Source organism: Pectinophora gossypiella, chromosome 29 (genome assembly GCF_024362695.1).
Source record: "Pectinophora gossypiella chromosome 29, ilPecGoss1.1, whole genome shotgun sequence".
Classification (NCBI taxonomy): Eukaryota; Metazoa; Arthropoda; class Insecta; order Lepidoptera; family Gelechiidae; genus Pectinophora; species Pectinophora gossypiella.
This window is the reverse complement of record NC_065432.1, coordinates 1,909,830-1,933,353: the sequence shown is the minus strand read 5'-3', so window position 1 is coordinate 1,933,353 and position 23,524 is coordinate 1,909,830. Positions and strand designations below refer to the sequence as shown.

The window sequence follows — 23,524 nt, the reverse complement described above, 5'->3', positions numbered from 1 at the left end:
GTAAATTCGAATAATAGATTATAGAGTACACTGAGGAAGTTTCGCGGATTTTAATAGAACTAATTCACAACTCATAATAATTCAACGCAGATATTGCAACACTAGCGCCGCGACATCGGGACTTCTTTCGTAGTTCAGACTACTACTTTCTTGCAGTTAATGAGAGCTAACTTCGTGTGATTGCATTCTCTTTGGTCTCTGTTTTTAGGAAGCTAAAAGCGTTAAAAGTGGTGTTATTGTGAAAACTATTCAATTTCAGGCTTCATCACTTGAATATTAGGTGAAGTACGGCAAATATTACCTGTTAGATACGAAATCTGCAAAAGAATTTTCTGCATCACTGTGTACTATGTTTTTCAAAGGCATAAATACCTACACCTAGTTCCTGTGAGATTCTTGCCTTCAAAAGGATTCAGCCTTGTACCATAGAGAGACAATAGAAAAGATTGTTGCAAAAAAATCGTAGTAAACATTTTGTTTATTACTGAAAAAAGGCGCCAAACTCGATGGATAAAACATTTTATTTTAAAAGTGTAATTAAATATGTCTGCTGAACGAAAACAACATCTTATAGAGACTTATTGTGGCACTTGTCTCAGTAAAGACCGGAAATTAAGTTCGCTCAAAGTGAAATGTATCTACGAACAGTTAACGGTAAGGACACACATTATTTTTATACCTTATTTTTTTATTCTGTAGCCTAGTTTTTCTTTTTTAATTAAATGATTTGTGTTTGTTTGACCTGGGGGTTTTAAATGGCCACATCAAAGCAATTCATCATCGTCTTTAGCAACAATGTGGTCTAAGATGGAGCATGCAAACTCAAAAATAGTAATGACGTCCCACTGCTTTGCAAAGGCCTCCCCTTCTGTTTGCCAAGTTTGTCTATAAATAAATAACTATCTATATTATTTAATAATACACAAATTTTACTTTAAATAACTTAAGTAGGTATGCAATACACAATTATAGTCACAGTATTTGACTGCAGGACAGAGAGATGGTTGACAGCCTTGTGTGAAAGAGACATCAGATACTTTCTCACACTTGTCAAATTAATCAAGCAATAGGTACTTTTTATTATTATTTCATACTTATACAGCAAATAATCCGCCTCCGTGGTCCAGTGGTTGAGCGTTGGGCTCACGATCCGGAGGTCCTGGGTTCGAATCCTGGTGGGGACATATCACAAAAATAACTTTGTGATCCCTAGTTTGGTTAGGAAATTGCAGGCTGAACACCTGATTGTCCAAAAGTAAGACGATCTGTGCTTCGGAAGGCACGTTAAGCCGTTGGTCCCGGTTACTACTTACAGATGTAAGTACGTAGGCGGTTTATGAGTCATGTCAGGGGCCTTTGGCGGCTCAATAATACCCTGACACCAGGGTTGATGGGGTTGGTAATCCACCTCACAACCCACACGATAGAAGAGGAGACCCGAGTAGGTTTGTAATTTAATTTCTTTTTATTGCAGTTGCATTTAAAAGAATTCAATATTTGCTGGGAATGTCGACGTCTCATGGACAAGCTGTTTAAGTTCCAAAAAAATGCATTGCAAGCGATGTATATACTGCAGTATCAAATCAACAGGACGGTGGATAATGAGCCGGTAATATTATCTTACTTGTTTCACATAAACCTATATACATCCCACTGCTGGGCACAGCCTCCCCTCAATCAACCGGAGGGGGTATAGAGCATACTCCACCACGCTGCTCCACTGCGGGTTGGTGGAGGTGCTTTTACGGCTAATAGCCGAGACCAACGGCTTAACGTGCCCTCCGAAACATCAGGTGATTCAAGCCTGAAAAGTCCTTACCCTAAACAAAGGACAGTCTCATAAAGTGATTTCGACAATGTCCCCATCGGGAATCGAACCCGGACCTCCAGATCGTGAGCCTAACGCTCTAACCACTAGACCACGGAGGCTGTTATCTTACTTGTTTATGTTTAGGTAATTCTGTCCTCATATGCTAAAAGGCTGTTAATCGACAAAATTATGTTACGAGAAAACATCAAAAACACGGAAAATTGTGTTGCCGATTAATTGATTATTTACCCCTGAATAACCTTAATATCGATATGCCTATCGATATTGGAAATTCTACAATCATATCGATTATAAAATAGTAAAATAAAAAATAGAAGCTCAAATGTAGCTGGCAGCACTGTTGAGTGTTCCTAAATTTTTACAGTTCCTCATACTGTCCAGGCAAATTTCGTGATGAAAAGTTTTCTTTCCAATCTTAAGGGAATAAATATAACACTATAATTTTGCAGTTAAACGCTGCGCAAATTAAATTAAAATTTTAAAAAAATATATGTTTACTCAAATAGTATGGGGAACTGTCAAAATTTAAAAACACTACGACTAGTAGCGACACCTGATGGGAGAAATAGGCAGTTTTTATGTCCAGTCATGAGCAATAGAATGTACCCACTTTAGGACTCTGTCACACTAACATATTTGACACTTAGTGAGACTTACAGTTCAATTTGTCAAAAAAGTTAATGTGACATGGTACCAAAGTGTATACATATTAATGCTCGTGACCGTCCATTTCCATTCTTGTTTGTTTTATATCATATGATTTCATGTGCTATTTTTAGATCAAGTTGCACTCTACGTCTGCACTCAAAGAACGAAAGACCGTTTTTAAACTGAGTATTCCGAGTATTTCTCCAAACCTCGATGGTACAACGGAAATTTTGGCCAAACCTGATGCCGCAGCAGAACAAAAGAGTAAAGAATCTATTTCGAATATTAAAAAGTCACAAAAAATAAAAAAAAATAATACTTGTTCTCCAAAGTTGACATCAAATTGTCAAACTTTAGCATTCCAGTACTCGGAGTCTTTTCATCCGTCAACTACAAGTACTGTCACCTCCGCCCAAGTAGAAACGGATACAGCCAAAGTAACAGAAGATAAAAAAAGTGCCATTCCTATACCAATAGACAATAAAAACCAAGTCATTGACACACAAAATGAAGAAACTGATGATTATGACGACGTTGTTTGGATATCAAATGATGAAGATGAAATGTCAAGCCCTGCTACCAAAAAGAATGAAACAAATACAGGACCTTCAAGTAATCTTGTATCACTAGATCATCGTGACATACCTAAAGGTCACAATTCAATCATCATGGAAATCATAGATTTAACCAGCCAAAACAAAATTGACACACGCACGAGGAATCCAAAAACAGTTCCTATAAAGTCTTCTTTAGCACAATTGTATCCTGTCAAAGCAAAGATTACAGAAGATTCAAAGCAAAGATTCAAAAACAACATTCGTGTATTGTTAAACGATAAAAAGCAAGTCAATAACACAGATGATGAAGCTACTGAAGATGTTGATGTTATTATGATGTCGTATGATAAATATAAAACTTCAACCCCTGCTATCGAAAAGAATGAAACTACTACAGGGCAAACAAGTAATCCTGCACCACTAGATCAACTTGAGACTTTAGAAGGTCAAAATTCACAAACGATAAGTAAAGAAAAAAGACTGCAAATAATTAATGTGCTGAAAACCAAAAGTTTCCAAACTGAATTAAAAAAATTTCAAGCTAAATTAAAACTATGCATACCACCAGTACCACCTAGATCATTCACAAAGCAGACGGACATACCCCTCGGTGCTAGTCTCTTGCGGGGTGAGCAGAAGCACAAGTCTCCAGAGGATAATGTAACAAAAGGTACAAATCAAATTGATAATGACTTGATCGATACAACTAAAGATGTACCTAATGCAGACGCTAACAATATCGGAAATAGAAGTGGCTTGAAAATTTTAAATAACGTGTTACTTGCTTCTACTGAACTCAAAAGAAAAGTCACTGATACAGTTGAAACAGGACACGTTAAAAACGTGAAAACTGCAGCGGGCAACATAAGTAAAAATATTCAGGTTGATAGTTCGAATGGCAGAAAACCTATTTATTTCATAAAAGCAGCGCCACCGCCACTTGTGAGGCAGGCAGACGCAACACTCACCATTAAAGCCTCTCAGAGACAGCAAAGCGAGAAATCACCAGATGATACAAATACAAATCAAATTACAAATGACACTGGATGTAACCGAGTTCAAGATGACCTGAATACCACTGTTGATGAACCTCATCCTGCAAACATTAACGATATCGAAGAGACAAGTGATTCACAAATTGTAAATAATACTTTAACGACCTCTACTGAAATGAAAAGTGAAACTAAAACGGAACAAATACGTAGATTGGAAAAAGTAAAAAAGGTAAAACGGCTATTAAGCAAAAATTCACAGGGTGATGTTTTAGGAAATATTACCCGAAAACCTATTTGTTTTATAAAAACACCACAACCTCTTGTAAGACGGACAGATGCACGTGTGTTGAGCCCCTGTCAGGCCGGAATAAATCAGAAATCTCTAGAAGATAATACAAATACGAATAAAACTACAAATGAGACTAAGCATGACAAAGTTCGAGATAACTTAACCAATACTACTGAAGATGAACCTCATATTGCAAGCACTAGCAATACAAGCAGTATAAAAAATGTAAACAAATTGTTACCGATCTCTGAATTTTTACTGAAAAAGAAAGAAACTGATATAGTTGAAATGCCCAAAAATAAACATAAGGTTGAAATGCGACAAACTGAAAATGCACAGAATAATGATACTATCAATAGAAAGGTAGATGTAATGCAAGCCCATAGTCCTTATCAGGGTGTGCAGGAGCCGTCCCATGAAGATGTTACTACAAATTCAAATAAAATTACAAATGACACAAAAAATACTGAACTCGGGAATGACTTAACACATACTATTGAAAGTAGTGAAGATGAAAACGATGTTGGGAACACTAACAATATGGATGATGAAAATGGCTTAAACATTGAAAATGTACAATTAGCGTACCCTACTTTTAAAACGACTTCAATCAATCAAATTACGAATATTACTAAATATGTGAAAGTCCGAGACGACTTGACTAATACTATTAAAGAGAAACCTCATGTTGCTAATAGTAAAAACGACGGAAACGTAAATAGTTTGGAAATTATTAATACAATTTTACCGAACTCTACCAAATTGAAGAATAATGAAACTGATACAGAACTAGCAGGCAAATTCAAAACGTTAAGAAATGAAAATTCTCAAGATAATGTTTCGAATGGTCGAAAACCTATTTATTTCATGAAAACGATACCACTTCCACCACCTCTGATAAGACGGCCGGGCACAGCCCACGCTCCTAATCCCAGTCAGGGCCAAATTTCGCCAAAAGACGATATTAATACGAATCAAATTGCAATTAACAATATTCCTGAAGATGAAATTGATACTGCGAACACCAATATTGAAGATGAATGTAGATTAAAAAATGTAAATGAACAAAGCTTCGCTCATCCTGTTTTGGAAGTGACGTCAACCAATCGAAGTAAACATGATACTAAGTACATTAACGCTCGAGATGATTTAACCAATAATACTGAAGATGAACCTTATATTGCAAATACTAATGAATCCTCTAAAGTCTTAAAAAAGGCAAATGCACCATCACCACCACCACCATCATTATCACCTTCTGCTAATCTACAAAGTAGTGAAGCTAATACAATACCAAAAGGTAATTTTGAAAACTTGAGAAGGGTACAAATGCTACAAAGGGCATATTCACAGGATAATGTTTCGAATGGCCGAAAAACTATTAACATTATATGCACCCGAACTGGTCATCCAAAAATTATTAATGAAGCGACACCACCGCCGCTTCTTATAAGACAGCCGGATGCAACTCATGCCATTAATCCCTGTCAGGGTGAGCACACCCAGAAGATTCCAGAAGATGACGTTAATACAAATACAAAATGTTATATCAAAGTTCGAGACGACTTAACTAAGCCCACAGAAGATAAATCTCAAATTGCCAACTCTACCAATATCGGAATAGAAAATAAAACTGTAAACAAAATTTTCCAGTCCTCTACTGAACTGAAAAATAATGAGACACAAATAAGTAGATGTCAAAACGATAAAAAGCACGAAAAGCTACAAAGTGAAAATTCTAAATTCACTGAAACCGTTTCGGGTGGCCGAAAAACTATTTACTTTGTAAAATCAGCACCACCATATCTTATACGACGTGTAACCGTGTACAATCAAAGTCAGATGTCATCAAAAGACGATATAAGTACGAAACAAATTTCAAAATATTCAAAACACGTTCAAGTTCATGATGACTCAACAGATACTTCGAGAGTACGAGATAAATTAAATGACATAGCTGATGATGAAAATATTACAAATACTAACGATATCGAAAATGAAAGTGACTCGAAAATTGAAAATACCGCTTTACCGATCTCTACTAAAACGAAAAAGACTGAAACTAACACGGAACAATTAGTTAATCTTAAAAACACAACGAAACGTAAGGATGAAATGTTACAAAATGATAATTCACTGAATAATGTTGATGATACTATTAGTAGAAGAGAAATAGATGCAAGTGAAGCCCTCCTTCCCTGTCAGGATGGGCAGGAGTCGTCACCAGAAGATGTTATTAATACAAATCAAAGCCTCAAAGAGAGTATTTTGAAAGTGACTTCAACCAATCAAATTACAACTGAAACTAAATATATTAAAGTGCGAAATGACTTGGCCAGTAAGACTGACGATGACTCTCATATTGCTAACACTAAAATTATAGGAGATGAATGTGATTTCGAAGTAAATGCATTTTTACCGACTGAACTGAAGAATGATACAGAAACTGAGCTGAAAATAGAAAATATGACTGATGATGAAACTGATGCTGCGAATGCTAACAACATCGAAGGTGAAAGTGGCTTAAAAATTGTAAATGTACGAAGCTTAGCCTTCCCTGCTTTGAAAGTAACTTCTAGTCCAAATGCGAATGCAAATATGGCTCTTAATGATCAATCCATAATGACTAGACCTGAAAAGAATATTTTGGCAGTGGATTCAATCAATCAAATTACTAATAACACTAAGTATATAAGAGTTCGTAAAGATTTAACCAATAACTGGGATGACGACTCTCGTATTGCTAACACAAAAAATATCGGAAATGAAAATGGTTTTGAAAGTGTAAATCCATTTTTATCGACTGAACTGAAGCATGAAACTGAACAAATAGAAGATCTATACACAAATCAATTTACAAATGACAATTTAACTTATGATGAAACGGATACCACCAACGCTAACGATATTGTAGATGAAAGTGGCTTAAAAATTGTAAATGTACAAAGCTTAGCCTATCCTGTTGTAAAAGTGACGTCGGGACCAAAACCTGGTACAAGAGCGACTTATAATTATGAACCAGTTATGACTAGATCCAAAAGCAGTAAAATGAGAAGTCAAGGCAATGTTGAACCGAATGACAATGTATTAGCCAGAAACATAGAATATGAGGATATGACGATTCTAAGAGAGAACGAAAGATATTCTGAAATGTACCAAAAAGCAAAGTTCAAATATAACAGACGTGTATTTGGAAACAAAGATAAAGAGTTGTTTATGAAGAAGAAGATGAACCATGAGGAGGTAAGTTCAGTTAGGTATGACACTAATGCTGAATAGACATCTTCTCAGGGTCAGGGTGTTAGTGACATCGGATTCCATAGTAAGTTCGTGTTATGACGTTTAGTAAAAAGTAACTGATTTGACTAGTTGGATCATAACATAAACAGCCTATATACGTCCCACTACTGGGCACAGGCCTCCCCTCAATCAACCGGAGGGTGTATGGAGCATACTCCACCACGCTGCTCCAATGCGGGTTGGTGGAAGTGTTTTTGACATGTTTTTGAGTTGGAAACTAAACCTATTATGAAAATATAAAATATTTTTTTTCAGGAATCTACCAGTAACGCTGTCAGAAATAAGAAACGGAATGGCAGTAAGGTAATAAAAACACGTGGCCGTCGGGTTGATGAGGTTGGTCACCGACCTTCGTACCCACGTAAAGCGAAAAACATGGCGGAAAATAAGAATAGACGACACAAAAAACCAGCTCGAGCCGTCAAATGCAATATTTGTAAGAAAACTTATAAGGTACGTTTGATGGCAGTTTACTTTCGCATTTATAATATACTTGAAGCACAACCCGGACACTTCATACAAACAAACATTGACGTCAGCACACCCTCGCCGCCAAAGGATGTTTTCGGGGTACCGAACTGAGCATAGTACCCCGCTAGCCACAAGTTGTTAGTGTGACTAGGGATCGACGATCCAACAGTGTTGTGTTGGAAGTTGTATATATGCGTCTTGCTGTGTAAACTTCGATACCGCGTTTCACGACCGCTTGAAGACTGCATTATTGAATGTGGCGCCATCTGTTGCATGTGAGCGGAACTAGGTGGCCAACTAGTTGGGTCCGCTACATCAGTTTACTTTCGCATGTATACAATTAGCATAGAATAAGGAATAATACTACATATATTGTGATTTGATTTATAGAACGTACCCTCACCCCCCTCGGCCTTACTTTAGTTTTCAATCGCATGGCGTCAGACGTCACCCACACATTTGCGCGTGTACGATAACGTCAATGTGTAGTGTCTGTGCAAAACGAGGTTGATTGTATGAAGTGTCCGGGATGTGGTATTAGTATGTATGTATTTTTATTTTACTAAATGCTGTAATTCTTTTTCAGTCAATATATTTTCTAAACAGACATAAATTAGTACATACTGAAGTGAAATCTAATCAGTGTCAATATTGTGATTATATGTTCATGAGGAAAATAGATCTTAAAATACATTGTCGTAAAATACATAAGGACAAACTAATGCCAGACACAGCAACAACAGGGAGAATAACGACGGATACAGAAACAACAGACTTTACAACAACAGACACGGGAACAACAGAAAAAAATATATATACAGAAACAACATACAATAAAACAACAGACACCAAACTGATGCCATATCATTGCCCATTTTGTAATTGGAAATTTATGAGGAGTGATGACCTAGGCGCACATTTTTGGTACATACATACGGACAAATTGACGCCGTTTAACAGAGCAATTTATAAAACACAAGACAATCAACAACAGACAACAAAATCTACCACAGACACAAGAACAACAGGCACGACAACAACAGAAAAAATGATGGATACAGAAACAACAGATAGTGATAGGACTTATATGTCAGGTGATTCCGATAATGAATTAAAATCGGATACAGATACAGCAAGTGAAGATGAATCAAGACCTCGATTTCAAAAGATTTAATATGTTATCTTAAAATGCTTTAGCAGCGAGGGTGTGCTGCCGCCAAAGGATGATGTCGTGGTACCGAACAGAGCATAGTACCCCGCTAGCCACGGGTTGATAGTGTGACTAGGGATTGACGGTCCACTTGAGTCATGTTGGAAGTTGTATATATGCGTCACGGTGTGTAAACTTCGATAGCGCGTTTTAGGACTGCATTATTGAATAGTGGCGCCATCTGTTGCATGTGGGCGGAACTAGCTGGTCAACTAGCTTACTGAAGATTTGACAGGTCTTTTATAGAAGCGACTGCCTTCGCCGCTGTGTAAACTTCGATAGCGCTTTTCAGGACTGCATTATTGAATAGTGGCGCCATCTGTTGCATGTAGGCGGAACTAGCTGGTCAACTAGCTTACTGAAGATTTGACAGATCTTTTATAGAAGCGACTGCCTTCGCCCTTCTATTTTTAACTAGCGAAAGAATAACCGACCCAATTTAATGATTTCGTAACAAATGAGGATAAAAACTGCCTATTTCTCCCATTAGGTGTCGCTACTGTTGTGTGTACTTAAATTTTGACAGTTCCCCATACTATTTGAGTTAAACAAATACATAGTTTTGGTTATATTTTGACACTATAGCCCTTTGCACAGCGTTTAATTGCAAAACCATAGTGTTATATTTTTATCTCTAAAGATCGGAAAGAAACCTATTTTGAATCAAAACTGCCTTTTTCCAACTGATGGCTTTTGTTTTTCGTAACTCATCCTTCAGACGGGATTCCGTTGTTCCACATTTTATAGCAATTTACCAGGAATTTTAGCTTGTACTGCCGCCTACATTTTAGCTTCTAATTTTATCTTCATTTCCAAGTTACTTCGTAAATTAAGAAATAGATTATACTTTTGTAAGCAAAAGTGGTTGACTTCAATGATTAAAGCATTTATCTGTCGATGTTTGTTTTATTCTTAAATACTTTTACTTTTTAGATTCTGAATAGATAAGTTATCAAGTGGAATTTCCTATCGGAAAATTCATGGAATAGTGTTTTTTTTTTAATTACTTCCAGTCCTGTGTTGTGCTCTAAGCTCCCAGAACCCAGAACCCAGATTTAAAATATAAATCAAACAACGCGAAATATCAATATAATATCGTCATAAAATAAGGAATAATACTAGTTACGTATAGAACGGCAACTCTCCGCTCCCCACCAGCGGCTGAACTAGGTTAAGTCCTCCCCCCCCCCCCCTCTCGAACATAGTTTAGTCTTGAATCGTATGGCGTCAGACGTCACACACTCTGTCTGTGTCAAACGAGGTTGTGTGGTTGTATGAAGTGTACTCGTAGTCAAGTGACTGTTCACATTGATTGATTTACATCCGTCACTTTTAGTGTTACCGAAAAATCGATAGTAAACAGCCAAAATCATCTACCCAACCGATAGGCTCTTTTTTGGCGATACTATTAATGTTATCAATAGTATCACTAAAAATAGCAATCGATAGAGTCGATACTATCGATTAATTATCGATATTATCGTTTTTTAGTAAACTATCGATAGTTCGATCGAGAACTATCGATAGGGCACTATCGAGCGGCAACACTAGTCACTTTCCTTTTTGGCGGTTAAGAAAATGACGGGTATAATTTTAAATAAAACTAGTCAGGGTCACTGTATAATATTTATTTAAATGTATGTTTACACGGTAGCATTGTGCTGCGTCCGCACGTGGGTGACTAGCGGCGTTCGCTGCGTGAAGGCGGCGGGGCAGTGTGGACAGGCGTAGGGTCGCTCTCCAGTATGGGTGCGTCGATGGCGCGCCAGCGTAGCGTTACTCTGAGGACATTTTGGGAGGATTTATGAAAATTAAAATGGTCGTAAGCCACTCTTCTTATCGTCTGCCTGCGTCTGTCTGGGAGGGGTCCCTTTCCTTTTGGGCGGATAAGAAAATGACAGATATAACTTAAAATAAAATTAGATGGTGTTTACAGGGATTAGCACCATTGTACAGTCACGAGCAATATAATGTACCCACTTTAGGACTCTGTCGCACTAACATATTTGACATTTAGCGAGACTTGCAGTTCAAATTGTCAAAAAAGTTAATGTGACATGGTACCAAAGCGTATACATGTTAATGCTCGTGACCGTACTGTGTATTATTTATGCCAATAAAGATATTTTGAAATTGAATCAGTATACTCACACAGAATGCTCGGTGACATATATCGCAGACCTTAGTCTTCGGTTGTCTGATCTTCTGGTGTACACCTTGCACGTGGAGTTTCTTGGACCACGCTGACACCAAGTACTGGAACCATACATACATAAGGTCGCGTCTATTTCCCTTTGGGTTAAGCAGAGACCTTTTTTTTTGTTTTGGTTTTTCCCCGAAGGGTAAGGCAAAGGGAACTATGCCCATACAGCCATGTCTTACGTATTTTTTTTCTTGATGATTAATGAAATGATGAAAGGTGATGATGATGAAACTTAAGCCTCCACCCTCGGAGTAGACTCCTACTCCGAACCCCAAACGAATTAACTCGAAAGTCCGCATAAACTTTCGAGTTATGAAGCGGCTTCTTGACACGAAGCGAAAATAGGCAGATACACTTTGTTTATTGAATACTCCGATATAATAACACTCGCGAATGTCTTCCGACTAATTTAATGCGATCATCAACCACAAAACACCACTTCGTATTAATTATTTAGATTATTCAATGAAGAAAGCAACTGTCCCGTTCCCGTTTCCCGCCAAAAAGCCTTGGGCAGAGACCACGGAGCTCCACTTACAAAGATTTTTATTGATTATTTATAATGTTATACACATAAACAGCCTATATACGTCCCACTGCTGGGCACAGGCCTCCCCCAATCAACCGGAGGGGGTATGGAACATACTCTACCACGCTGCTCCACTGCGGTTTGGTGGAGGTGTTTATACGGCTAATAGCCGGGACCAACGGCTTAACGTGCCCTCCGAAGCACGGAATCATCTTATTTTTTCGGACAATCAGGTGATTCAAGCCTGAAAAGTCCTTACCAAACAGAGGACAGTCTCACAAAGTGATTTCGACAATGTCCCCATCGGGAATCGAACCCGGACCTACAGATCATGAGCCTAACGCTCTAACCACTAGACCACGGAGGCTGTTAAATTTATAATGTTATACTTAGTGTCTTTTTTGTCTTTTATTTGTATTAACTCTGCTATGGAGGAGCGGAGCACCGGTTGAGAGCCTCCAGCGCTCGCCATTTGTCCGGCCAAGTAGTTAATGCCATCTGCGGCAAATCTACAATAAGTCACACAAAAAGGGAGCGGACTAAGCCGCAAGTGTCATTAAATGTCAAATTTGATAGTGCGACAGGGTTCTAAAGTGGGTACATGACACTCATGACTGCACATCAATATTCCGCTACGATACTAACCTTGTCACATAGCGCGCAGTAATGTTTTGTCTCTTTCTTATGCATCAGTTTATAGTGATTGTTCATATAGCTGGTGCGAGTGAAGATCTTGCCGCAATCTGGACATGGTATCCTGCAGACAGAGCAAAGAGTTATACTGGCCCCGATTCCTGCAGACACCTCCTAATTTTACTTAAAGTCATACCTGTCATTTTCTTACCCACCGAAAAGGAAAGGGACGGATGATTGACAGTCATTAATTTAGGAAGAATGAGTAAATGAATGAACCCGGGCGAATCGAAAAGGTATCTCGCTGGTATGCAAACCGTTTGACGTGTGCTGTCAACATAATTCTGTCGGGTTATTGGCCAATGTAAATATTTTAGACGGTTGTTTTAGATTCGTGCTTAAAATTGACGTGTGTTCCATAAATTTTATGCTTGTCGATTACCCGTCCCTTTCCTTTTCGGCGGATAAGAAAATGACAGATATAACTTAAAATAAAATTAAATGGTGTTTACAGGAATTAGCACCATTATGTACAGAGCGAACGATAACTCTCCGCCCAGCACTAATGAAGGACTATCCAGGCCATGTTCAGTCATGAGCAATGTAATGTACCCACTTTAGGACTCTGTCGCACTAACATATTTGACATTTAGTGAGACTTACAGTTCAATTTGTCAAAAAGTTGATGTGACATGGTACCAAAGTGTATACACATTAATGCTCGTGACCGTACATAGTATAATCAAACATTTCTAGAGCGTACTCGCCAACAAACTGGTGTCAGTTTGGCGAGAGAATGTTATGTGCAAAAATGTATAATTTATGGTTCAAATCTACCTATCCATCCATAGGGAAGGCCCGTGCCCCAGCAGTGGGGACGTTAATGGGCTGATGATGATGATGGTTCAAATAAATTAATAAATAAATATTGTTTTAAGTTTACGCGGTTATTATCATAATTAAAACACATAATGTCGCGGTAAGAACCCGTTAATGGTGCTAATTCCTGTAAATACCATCTAATTTTATTTTAAGTTATATCTGTCATTTTCTTATCCGCCGAAAAGGAAAGGGACGGGTAATCGACAAGCATAAAATTTATGGAACACACGTCAATTTTAAGCACAAATCTAAACCAACCGTCTAAAAATTTTACATCAGTCAATAACCCGACACATTAATTTACTCATTCTTCCTAAAATTAAGAGCTGTGAATCATCCGTCCCTTTCCTTTTCGACGGATATGAAAATGACGGATATAACTTAAAATAAAATTAGGCGGTGTCTCCAGGAATCGGGGCCATTATGTGTTTTAATTATAATAAATAAATACTTGCAAAAAAAGGTTAAAGAAAATAAAAATAGAATACTCACTTCTTACTCCAACTCTCTCTAACTTTAGGGTTATGTACAACAGATGTACTTAGGTGCAGTCTGTATTTGGCTTCGCTGGCGTACTGCTTGTCACACTCCACACAGTACGCTAATTCCTTAGGAGATGTCTTATTCACCAGCTCTGGATGGCTGAGTGTGTTATGCCTGCTCAAACGCCCGTACTGCTTGAATGTGAGTTTACATATCTTGCATTCTATGGGTATGTGACAGCTTCTAGAATGAAAATACACAAACATACATACTTTTAAACACAACAACAGCACAAAAAAACACAACAAAAAATAAAACACAAAATTAAAACATTAAATCAAGTAAAAGTATAAAGCATAAAGTGCGGCAAATAAACGCTGAACCCTGGCCATTTTACAGTGGACTGCGGCAAATAATACCACATTTAGGTATTATTTTATTCACGTTTTGTTACATACATAATAAAAATATATCGATATTGAAAACGTCACGTCACTAGAGAATTGTCATGTCGACCTGTCGTCTACTGTAGTAAAAATATGACACTTACCGATGTAAGTACGCAGTCGTTACAAGAGTCATGTCTGGGGCTCAATAATAACCGCAACATCAGATTTGATGAGGTCGCTAATCCGCCTCACAACCCACACGATAGAAGAAGACAGCTCAACTCTTCTTATCGTGTCGATGGCAAACTAAATAGTATCGGCCCAAAACTTGGCAACAAGTATGGCGCTATCTGCAGAGCTCAACTTACCTCATATGTTTCAGGACGGCAGGTTTAGACTCACACTTTTTCCCACAATAGTCACATATTGCTCGTTTATGAACAGCTTGGTAGTGGTAGATGAAATCGCGCCGCGTTCTACAATAATAGAGTATTTGACTGGGTCAAGGAGCAATTATAAAATGCTAATCTAGAAATAGGAGCCGGTCTAAAATGATAAAAAATCACCTACTACTTAAATCACATGCTTTTGACAGTGCTTATTTCAATATTTTATACTGGGTGGTAAATTTAAGTTATGCTAATTCTGTTTTGCTAGCAAATCTTTTCTTTGAATATTACTCTTAGATACAGGTAGGTATTATAATTAGGTTAAGGTAACGAGTGCATGCTTGCCAACAAACTGCCTCTGCAGTTTGGCGAGACTATTGTTATATAAATATTATAATACCACTTCGTGAATAAATAAATAAGTAATAAGTCCTCGTAAGTGAGTAATTGTGTAAATGAATATTTTTTTCTTACCGCACAACAAGTTCAGGACACAAGCGGCAACGCCACAAGTACGCATGCGTCTCCGCGTGATGCTTCATGTTATAAAGCACGGAGGTCGCCCAACCACATTCCTTGCAACGGTTAATGATGTTATGCTTACTCCAGTGGGCCTCCAGTGACGGCCTGTCTTCACACTTAGCGTTACATTCTAGACAGACGAACGGGCCTTCGGACTGGAACGAGACAAATTTCATATTTCTCCTACACCCAGAGAGAGACAAAAAGAGAGAGAGAACAATTATTTAACCAAGACACACGCGTGGTATAATAAAACAAGGTATGCTCAACCCTATGAAAAGCCGCCATTGCTAGCCGTTTGATGACGTAAGTGTTACATGACTGTTACCATTAAATTGATATTTCCAACATTTATTTAACCTAGACACACCCATGATATAATAAAACAAGGCATGCTCAATCCTATGAACAGCCGCCATTGCTAGCCGTTTGATGACGTAAGTGTTACATGACTGTTACCATTAAATTGATATTTCCAACATTTATTTAACCAAGACACACCCATGATATAATAAAACAAGGCATGCTCAATCCTATGAACAGCCGCCATTGTTAGCAGTTTGATGACGTAAGTGTTACATGACTGTTACCATTAAATTGATATTTCCAACATTTATTTAACAAAGACACACCCATGGTATAATAAAACAAGGTATGCTCAACCCTATGAACAGCCGCCATTCCTAGCCGTTTGATGACGTAAGTGTTACATGACTGTTACCATTAAATTGATATTTCCAACATTTATTTAACCAAGACACACCCATGGTATAATAAAACAAGGTATGCGGCTAGGTATGGCGGCTGTTCATAGGGTTGACCCTATGAACAGCCGCCATTCCTAGCCGTTTGATGACGTAAGTGTTACATGATTGTTACCATTAAATTGGTAACTCCAAAATTAAGCAAATTAATGACTAACAAACTTTATTCCTATCACTTGAAACATATTTAAAAAAATCGTTAAAATTGTAACTAAATCTTTCACTAAAAGTTCAATATTGGAAATCGTTAAAACTGTAACTAAATCTTTCACTAAAAGTTCAATATTGGGGTTCAAAAGGGATATTTAACCCTCTAAATATTTAACATCGGCTAATAACCCGACAGAATTAAGTTGACGGCACACGTCTAATGGGTTGCATACCTATTTGATTCGCCCAGGCTGTTTACTCATTTAGTATTCATTAATCTTAAAATTATAATCTGTCAATCATCCGTCCCTTTTCTTTTCGGAGGATAAGAAAATGACAGGTGCAACTTAAAATAAAATTAGATGGTGAGCACTGGAATTAACACTAATAAATAATGTAAAACTCACCTCTTTCATAACATGACAGTAAGTATTATGCATATTCATATCACTTTTATGTTTAAAAAGTTTCAAACATTCCTTGCAGACCAACTTATTGCTTTTTAACACCTTCTCTCTTACGGAACTCCCCATATTTTCTATCTCAGTCACACTTAGAGCATCTTTGAAGTAACAGCTTTCATGATTGTCTAAATCGACATTAGGATTTTTACATATTTTCACTATCTTTTTAAATCCTTCATGGTGTTTCCTTCTTTCTCGTTTAACCTTTTTTTCACTTATATCTTTAACTTCTTCTTTTATCTCCTGTGCGTCAACTGTATCTTCTAGAGGGATCTCAGAATCTACTTCTTCCTTTATTTGTAAGTCTTCTATAAAATTTATAACTTCTACGTCAGGTGGCGCCATCTTTTGAGCATTTATAATAGTATTAGGCATTTCTGTTACGAATGTTTGTGATGTATCATGCATAGTAGTATCGTGAGATGTTTCTTTATCTGTTAAATGCACTGGCTCTAGTTTTATTCTGCCAATTGTTGACAGACTTTGTATTTGTTTCTGAAAAGATTATTTTGTTTTATGTTCAAATATTAAAGGAGTAAAAACTATACTTAAGTAACTCATTAAGAAAAATGATATTTTTTTTTATTTCTTTTTGGCATTCGGTTTATATTTGGAATGCCAATAGGAGGTTTCTCTTTCTATTTATATTATATTTTTTATTATAATACTATAATTATATTTAGTTCCTTCCATATATTTAAGATTTAGTACCAATTCTCGCCACCGGCGCCCTTACCAGTATATTATTAATCTGTTTCACCATTAAGTCACTAGGTGTCGCTACTATATAAGCTTACATATGGCAATAAGCGCCATCTAGTGCCGGCGCGTCGTATCATTATGAACACTGACAGTTAGTACAAATTTTCGCCGAAAATTTTTTTACGTAATATATTAGTTATTTATTTATTTATTAGCCAAATTATAGATATAATAATTTTGTTTTTATATAAAAGATGAACTTTCATTAGTTGCCGGTAAAAGAGGTCGCTTCTATAAAAAACCGGGCCTGTCAAATCTTCAGGTTAGGTAAGCAGGTGGGTGTGAAAACAGGATAATGCTAGAGATGATGAGTTGCCAGTAAAATGTACGTATCTGTGTGCCCATTAGTAAAGGCTTACATCACACATCACTTACTTCATGATAATAGACTCACACCTGTAAACACTTACAGTGTTACTACAAAACACAAACTAAAAATAAACTAGGTTTGAAATAGTATTTCGCGCCACGAAAGAAGTCGGCGGATTTTAATGAAACTAACTTGACAAGTCATAATAAGTCTATGCAGAGTCTGCGACAGTAGCGCCGCGGCCTTCGGGACTTCTTTCGAATACGGATTATATGTATTTTAAACATAGTTTATTTTTTAGTCTTTGTTTTGTAGTAACACTGTTAATGGGTTGAGTTCTGTTTAGGTATTTATTTTAGTTTTGTTAAGGATCTCTCAATGCGTCTTATTGGGGCTTCGGGGGATGCTAGGGCTGGTAGTTATTTCTGTCAGAGAATTAGCCTGGCGATTCAGAGGGGTAATGCTGCCAGCCTGTTGGGCACCTTGCCTCGGTGTGACGCATTGGAGGAGGTGTTTTATTTATAAGATGTGTTTGTTTTGTTTTTAATAGTTTGAATAAATAAATTTAATGCCTTTTAGTTTTATTTTAATTTTATTTATTTTTTGTTTCATATTTTTCAAATATTTTTGTTCTGTAACTGTTTTGTTTATGGTGTAAATAAAGTTAACTTAATGGGGCAGCAGAAGGACAAGTAAACCATCAAGAAAAAAATACGTCAGACATGGCTGTATGGGCATAGTTCCCTTTGCCTTACCCTTCGGGGAAAACAAAAAAAAAAAAAAAAAAAAGAAGGACAAGTAATCAGATTACTTGCCGGCATTTTTTTTCCCCTTATTTTATTATTTTTTTATATCTTTTTTATTACCTGTGGACATAATTCTCGTTGTAGTGTCCTCTGAGCGTCTTGCACCCTGTTTCTAAACCGCTGTATCTTCTTCAATATCGCTAAGCACTCCCAGCAAAGCAGAATAAACTCTGATTCCTGGAAATGGGCTATTATTTTATTCTGGGTCCCATGGTTAACTTATTTGCCAAAAAATTTTTTTTTTATTTATGCTATTGTTTGTTAATATTTCTTACTATTATAACAATAATAATATTTAAATCACATTTTACAGGACTTTGCAGCGATGTTTACCAATTATTTTTCACTTATTTTTATATTTATACTAGGGAGGGTGCAGAAAAACAACAACTGTGTTACTCTGTTACATTATGTAGTTTTATTATTGGGAACGTTCACATTAAATTCAAACCTTTTTTTTTTTAAATTAAGATAAAAGATTTTTGAACTTATATTATTAAATAACGAAACATTTCAGTCTAATACATCTTTTTATGGTTAGGTTTACCACTTCGTTACCTAATTTTGATTTTATGAGATAAACTTTTTTAATAAAATAGAAAACAATAGCAGTTCAAGCATTTTATTTATGGATGCCATTTATATATTAAAAATAATCAAAAAAAGTCAAAATTTTTAAAACATACTTAGGTAGTTTTAGCTATAATTCTGAAAATGTCTCCAGAAAAATGGGGGACAAAAAAGTAACGCAGTAGTTTAGTAAGTAACATAATGGTAAACTTTCCGCATCTATGGTGTTTAACTTACTGAAAATAATTAAAAACAGAATACAATTAAATTGAAACCATAACAAATTAAACAAAACTCTCTTAGAATAAAATAAAATCAAAAAAACAGTATTAAACATACATTAGTTTCTGTCTGAGTCTCTCTTCAGTCTTATTTTTTTCAAATATATTTAATGGGACATCAAATTCATTCAATACGTTTTCAGCAAATGGAATTCTATAGTCTCTGCTTACCCCGGTGGGAAATAGGCCTGAGTTTATGTATGTATGTATGTCATCATCGTCATCAGCCTTACGACGCCCACTGCTGGGCATAGGCCTCCCCCAAGGATCTCCACGACGATCGGTCCTGCGCTGCCCGCATCCAGCGGCTTCCCGCGACCTTCACCAAATCGTTGGTCTACTTTGTAGCGGGCCTATACTGAGCGTCGTCCGACACGTGGTCGCCATTCTAGAACCTTTCCGCCCCAGCGGCCATCGGTTCCCCTCGCTATGTGTCCTGCCCACTGCCACTTCAGCTTTGCAATTCGCCGAGCTATGTCGGTGACTTTAGTTCTCCTGCGGATCTCCTCATTTCTGATTTGATCGAGCAGGGAAATACCGAGCATAGCTCTCTCCATTGCCCGCTGAGCGACACCGAGCCTCCTCACGGGATCCATAGTAAGCGGCCACGTCTCACTGCCGTAGGTCATCACTGGCAACACGCACTGGTCAAAGACTTTCCTCTTGAGACACTGAGGTATTTTGAACGAGAAGATATTCGCAGCTTCCCGAACGCTGCCCATCCGTGTTGGATCCGACGAGAGATCTCTTTCTCGAAGTTGGACTTACCTAACTGGATTATTTGTCCTAGGTAAATGTACTGGTCTACAACTTCGAGTGTAACGTTCCCAACCGGAACTGGAGTGGGTGCGACATGGTCGTTGGACACAAATGTTCGTGCTAAGACCCACTCGTTGGGATGCGTTACTGAGATGCTCGAGCATGGTGTTCTGGTCTTCCAGGGTCTCAGTCATTAGGACTATATCATCGGCAAATCGAAGGTGCGTCAGGTACTCCAATCTCAATCTCCCTCAGGATTTCGGGAGTCGACGAAATGACTCTGCCGTCCTCAGTTTTCAGTCTCGTTAGTTGACTTTGCCCAATAGACAGATCTTTTGCGAACACCTTGGAGCCCTTGTTCCGCTCTATAGCCACTTTAATACGTGTAGTATTAAATTGGCGAAGGTCCCTCGTCAAAGACTTCGAGATCTGTCTATTAAGTTGTCTATAATGTAAGACATCCGCTGAGTCCTGCAGCCTCATTTCGTGTCTCTTATCCATGAGTTCGAGTGTGTGTGCGAGAGTTTCTGCGTTTTGGTACGGCGGGTTCTAAAGTGTTTAGAACCTACCGTACGGACAGCATCCACCATCAGGTCGTTTATATCGTCCACTTCTGCGCAGTTATCAAGGTACTCGAAGCGGTTTTGAAGCTCGAGCTGAAAGCGCTCGGGTTTTTGGATCTGGGCTGGCGCCGGTCGGAGCGTGGATTTTATCACTCGCGATCTTTCTAGCTTGATATTGATATTCAATGTGCCTCTTACCATGCGGTGATCACTTCCCGTCTTAACGGCATTGATCACAGAGACATCATTGAATATGTGCTTTTTTGTCGACATGATAAAATCAATCTCGTTTTTATAATTTCCACTGGGACTTATCCAGGTCCATTTGCGGGTGCGGGCTTTCTGAAGAAGGAGTTCATCATATAGAGGTTATCCTTCTCCATAAAGTCCGCCAGCATCCGGCCTCTGGTGTTCCGGACCCCAAATCCAAATTGCCCCACTCTCAGCTCGTTACCGCAACGCTTCCCCAACTGTGCATTAAAGTCCCCTATCACAATCGTGTAGTGGCTTTTATGGCTATGCATGGCTTTAGAAATCTCCTCATACATAGTCTCCACTTCGTCATCGTGGTGTCCCAAGGTCGGAGCGTATGCCTGGATGACAGTTAGCGAATATCGAGATGATATTCTGAGTATCAGGCACGCTACCCTGCTCGAAACACTACCGATGGTCAACACGTCGTTGACTAGGGACTTGTGGACGATAAACTCGACACTCTGTAACGAAATAATTATAAATTAAATTATTAAAACCATTAAATTTGTAAATATTGAGCAAAAACTTTGAGTATTTCCACTGCGTTACGATTGCTACAACTGCGTTACATTTCGCAGTAACGCAGTGTATCGGTAACTCAGTTGTAGAAACCACGTGTATTCTAAAATAGCACTCATATGGTAATTCATTTTATAAAACAGATCGTGTACAATAAATATTTGCTCCTTTTTTTGAAGATATAACGTAAAAGATTATTCAATATTCAAAAAACTCACCTATCACAGCGGTCACTCAGCGGTCTCCCAATTAATACACGCGCCTATCCCGCCGGCGTCCTCGCGACTGACTCGGCGAATTTCAAAGCCACGCACTCCCCCCGCGCCCCAATAATATTTGATTATATGTTATACGACTTTTGGCGCAAATGCATACAAAATTCTAATTTTAAGACTCAGTTTCGTATGGTAACATAGTGTTCGTAATTTTTCGGTTTGCCGCGGGGACACAATAAATATTTTGGAATAATTAAAAACTGATAAAGGAAAATAATATTTATTATTGTTAAAGTAAAGATTAAATTACGTGTTATTACCGCAAATATTACATTTTAATAGCGTCTTGAAGAGTTTTTAAGTAATGTATGTTTATATGGAGTAAATATATGAGAGAGACAGTGGAATTTTGTAGGGAAACAACTGCGTTACTCAAAAGTACAACTTAGTTACCGTGTTTTTGGTTAAATTCAAATAATTTTGATAAAAACGTGGAACATAAAAGCACGAGTATAACATCAGAAATGTACCAATAGTGTAATTATTTAAAAAATAATTGTTTGCTTTAATAAAAATCGTGTTTGAACGTGAGAGACAGGTTATGGGACCCAAAATAAAATAATAGCCCAAATAATATTTTGTATAGCGAATTGTATAATGTTGGAAGATCAAGGCATTTCAAATCAAATCAAATATACTTTATTGCACACAACATACAAAACACATTCACACAGATGAAGATAGATACAGTACAATCTGGCGGCCTTATTGCTAAGCAGCAATTTCTTCCAGGCAACCAGTGGTCACTATCGATCATACAAAACTATCGATAGTATCGATAGCTTGCGCAATATCGAAGAGCGATACTATCGATAGTATTGAGTTTTTGTTTTTCAACTATCGATACTATCGTTGCTTATCAATAGTATCGCCACAAAAGAGCTATCGATAGTATCGATACTATCGATTAATTATCGATACTATCGTTTTTTGGTAAACTATCGATAGTTCGATCGAAAACTATCGATAGGGCACTATCGAGCGGCAACACTACTTTAAATCGGAACAGCGCCTCGCCGCGTCTATATTTATTTGTTTTTGGGGAAAGTATTCTGGAAAGTCCCTCATAAAAAAGTGAACCATCTATTGCATTTAATGTTTAAAACAAAATAGGTACTTACAATTTTAGGACGGTCACCCAGCAAGTATATAAATAAATCCATATTGTCATTTATAGGCGATAGTTTTCGGTCTGTGCTAAGGCACCCTTCACAAGCGTCTCTATCAGATTCAACCTTTACTGTGTAAAATTCAGGGACCATGTTGAATGGTGATTGCTCCATTATTTCAACGTAAATTCACGTAAAAACCACATAGAAACATTTATTTGAGTTTTATTAAGTTTAATCTGGAATAATAACAGTCGTTATCTATTAGAAAGTTGATTAAAACACATATTTGATAACGTAAGTTGATTTTATGTTTATTCGAAAGTACAGAGTTTTATACCAATAAAAACTTCTTTATGTTAGGAACACTGGAAGGGAGAGTGACTTAAAGTGTTTTTAACAAGTATTACTGTTTAGTTTTGAATAATTATGACAAATTACGTGAAAATCAATAGTACCTATGAAATCAAAAGTACTCTGTGCCGTGTACCTAACTCTTGCCGTAGCCAGCCGTTTCAACTGTCAAACTGTCATGTCATCAAATGTAATTTATTGATGTTTGTTTGCATTGCGTGTATCCGAATCTATTCCGTTCAAAAAGTTATC

General features: G+C 37.4%; 3 protein-coding genes across 5 annotated transcripts in view; 1 reads left to right on the top strand and 2 right to left on the bottom strand.

Moving 5' to 3' along the window:
• LOC126379492 (zinc finger protein 846-like) overlaps positions 1 to 23,524 on the bottom strand; it is a 138,310-nt gene that overhangs the window by 98,593 nt on the left and 16,193 nt on the right. The gene's annotated exons all lie outside the window — the stretch shown is intronic.
• On the top strand, positions 131 to 10,197 carry LOC126379354 (uncharacterized). 2 transcript variants are annotated; one of them, XM_050028063.1, is made up of 6 exons: positions 132 to 654; positions 1,475 to 1,609; positions 2,611 to 7,563; positions 7,876 to 8,073; positions 8,678 to 9,536; positions 9,675 to 10,197. In XM_050028063.1, the coding sequence occupies exons 1-5, from the start codon at positions 544 to 546 to the stop codon at positions 9,263 to 9,265; spliced, it is 5,985 nt and encodes a 1,994-aa protein (XP_049884020.1). In that variant the 5' UTR covers positions 132 to 543; the 3' UTR covers positions 9,266 to 9,536; positions 9,675 to 10,197. The 2 variants fall into 2 exon arrangements, with proteins under 2 accessions (XP_049884021.1, XP_049884020.1); XM_050028064.1 differs by lacking the exon at positions 1,475 to 1,609 and having other exon boundaries at positions 131 to 654.
• LOC126379452 (zinc finger protein 583-like) lies at positions 10,914 to 23,396 on the bottom strand. 2 transcript variants are annotated; one of them, XM_050028208.1, is made up of 10 exons: positions 23,259 to 23,396; positions 22,931 to 23,157; positions 18,648 to 18,764; positions 16,653 to 17,204; positions 15,284 to 15,486; positions 14,789 to 14,896; positions 14,041 to 14,274; positions 12,679 to 12,790; positions 11,453 to 11,557; positions 10,914 to 11,082 (listed from the first exon to the last, which is right to left on the bottom strand). In XM_050028208.1, the coding sequence occupies exons 2-10, from the start codon at positions 23,090 to 23,092 to the stop codon at positions 10,945 to 10,947; spliced, it is 1,731 nt and encodes a 576-aa protein (XP_049884165.1). In that variant the 5' UTR covers positions 23,093 to 23,157; positions 23,259 to 23,396; the 3' UTR covers positions 10,914 to 10,944. The 2 variants fall into 2 exon arrangements, with proteins under 2 accessions (XP_049884165.1, XP_049884166.1); XM_050028209.1 differs by having other exon boundaries at positions 23,377 to 23,395.